General features: G+C 59.4%; 2 protein-coding genes across 2 annotated transcripts; both read right to left on the reverse strand.

Moving 5' to 3' along the window:
- DQ04_15791000 (hypothetical protein) lies at window positions 1–475 on the reverse strand (the record flags this gene model as incomplete). The annotated part of the gene is made up of 1 exon (XM_009317367.1): window positions 1–475. A coding segment is annotated over one exon (475 nt), but the record flags the coding sequence as incomplete, so codon positions are not given.
- A 167-nt stretch (window positions 476–642) lies between these two features.
- On the reverse strand, window positions 643–969 carry DQ04_15791010 (hypothetical protein; the record flags this gene model as incomplete). Its single annotated transcript, XM_009317368.1, has 1 exon — window positions 643–969. The coding sequence occupies one exon, from the start codon at window positions 967–969 to the stop codon at window positions 643–645; it is 327 nt and encodes a 108-aa protein (XP_009315643.1).
- Window positions 970–1,446: the final 477 nt, after the last annotated feature.

Below are 1,446 nucleotides of genomic sequence, written 5' to 3' on the forward strand. Positions count from 1 at the left end.
GGCGTGGCGCCTCCTCAAGCAGCGCAGCCCCGCACGTGCGTCGCGCCTTGGAGACAAGCTTGCTGACCAGCTGGCACGTTGTGGCGTAGTCAAAGCTGTTACTGTTCGCGTCAGCGGCGTCCACCGCCACCTGCAGCTTCCGCGCACACGTCTGCAGATCAACAACCGACGTGCTCATCTCCATCATGCGCTCCAGGCGGCCGCGCGGGTCAATGACGGCGATCTTCTTGAGGAGCTCGCGCGGGGATAGCAGCATCATAAGCGACGGTGCGGCTCTTGCTGTCGCTGTGACTGATGATGGTGACGTGCCTTCTGTTGCCCCTGGAGCAGCAGCAGCAGCCGTGGTGGCGTCGCCGTCGGGTGTGAGGCCAGCGGCCCACTCGGCCTTCCGCACGCCGTTCTGCTCGCAGCGAATGACGAACTCATGCGCGGCGGGCGACATCGACACTTTGCGCGCGGAGTATAACTCGAACATGCGCTCCAGCGCAAGGTACACCTCACGCCTGTGCTCGTGGCAGAATGTGGCGAATAGGTCCTCCGCGGTGTTGCTAAGGGCCTGCAGAAAGCCGTTGAGCTGCCGTGGGTCGCGCAGGCTCGTGTCGTGGTTCTGTGCGATGAAGTCCGCCACCGCGGCGCCGTCGACTAACGTGCGGCGCAGCTCCACGAAGCGTGAATGCGGCTTTGCCTCCGTCCTTGACTNAAGTCCGCCACCGCGGCGCCGTCGACTAACGTGCGGCGCAGCTCCACGAAGCGTGAATGCGGCTTTGCCTCCGTCCTTGACTTCTGCAGCGACGGCTCCACACCCACGTCATCCTCTGCGACGGTGTCCGTCGCCCGCTGCTGCTGCTCAGATCTCCGGGTGTGGCCGCCGCCATTGTGCCTTGCGGGTGTGTGGCGCTGGCGTTTGTGTGGGGCGTTCTTCGTCGCGCCCGACGCGCCACCGCTCTTCTCCGCTATCGATGAATCCATTCGGCAGACTCCGCAACAGGACACACAATAAGGGAACAAGCCAAACGAAAAAAAAAANTCCGCTATCGATGAATCCATTCGGCAGACTCCGCAACAGGACACACAATAAGGGAACAAGCCAAACGAAAAAAAAAAAAGAAGACAAGGGAGAAAGCAACAAGAACAACAGCAGCATCATCTAGGGCGAAGTGTGAGGCATGCACGAGCCACCCCGGGGTCTGTGGGTGTATGTGTATGTTGGGGGGGGGGATCGCAGCAGCAGCACCAGCAGCAATAAGACAACAACAGAGTGGAACAACACCAACAGTAAGACGAAACGGTTAGAAGATATGCGCAGACCACGCACACATGTACCCAACAACACCAGCAACAAAAAACGACAACAAAACCAGGAGGGGGAGGGGAATGAGACTGCGAGAGCCATATGACTCTCACCCTTCTCACTCTTCTTGTTTTTTTTTTTTTTGCGCCTCCTTC

This window comes from Trypanosoma grayi (assembly GCF_000691245.1).
Source record: "Trypanosoma grayi strain ANR4 Tgr_1579_V1, whole genome shotgun sequence".
NCBI lineage: Eukaryota > Euglenozoa > Kinetoplastea > Trypanosomatida > Trypanosomatidae > Trypanosoma > Trypanosoma grayi.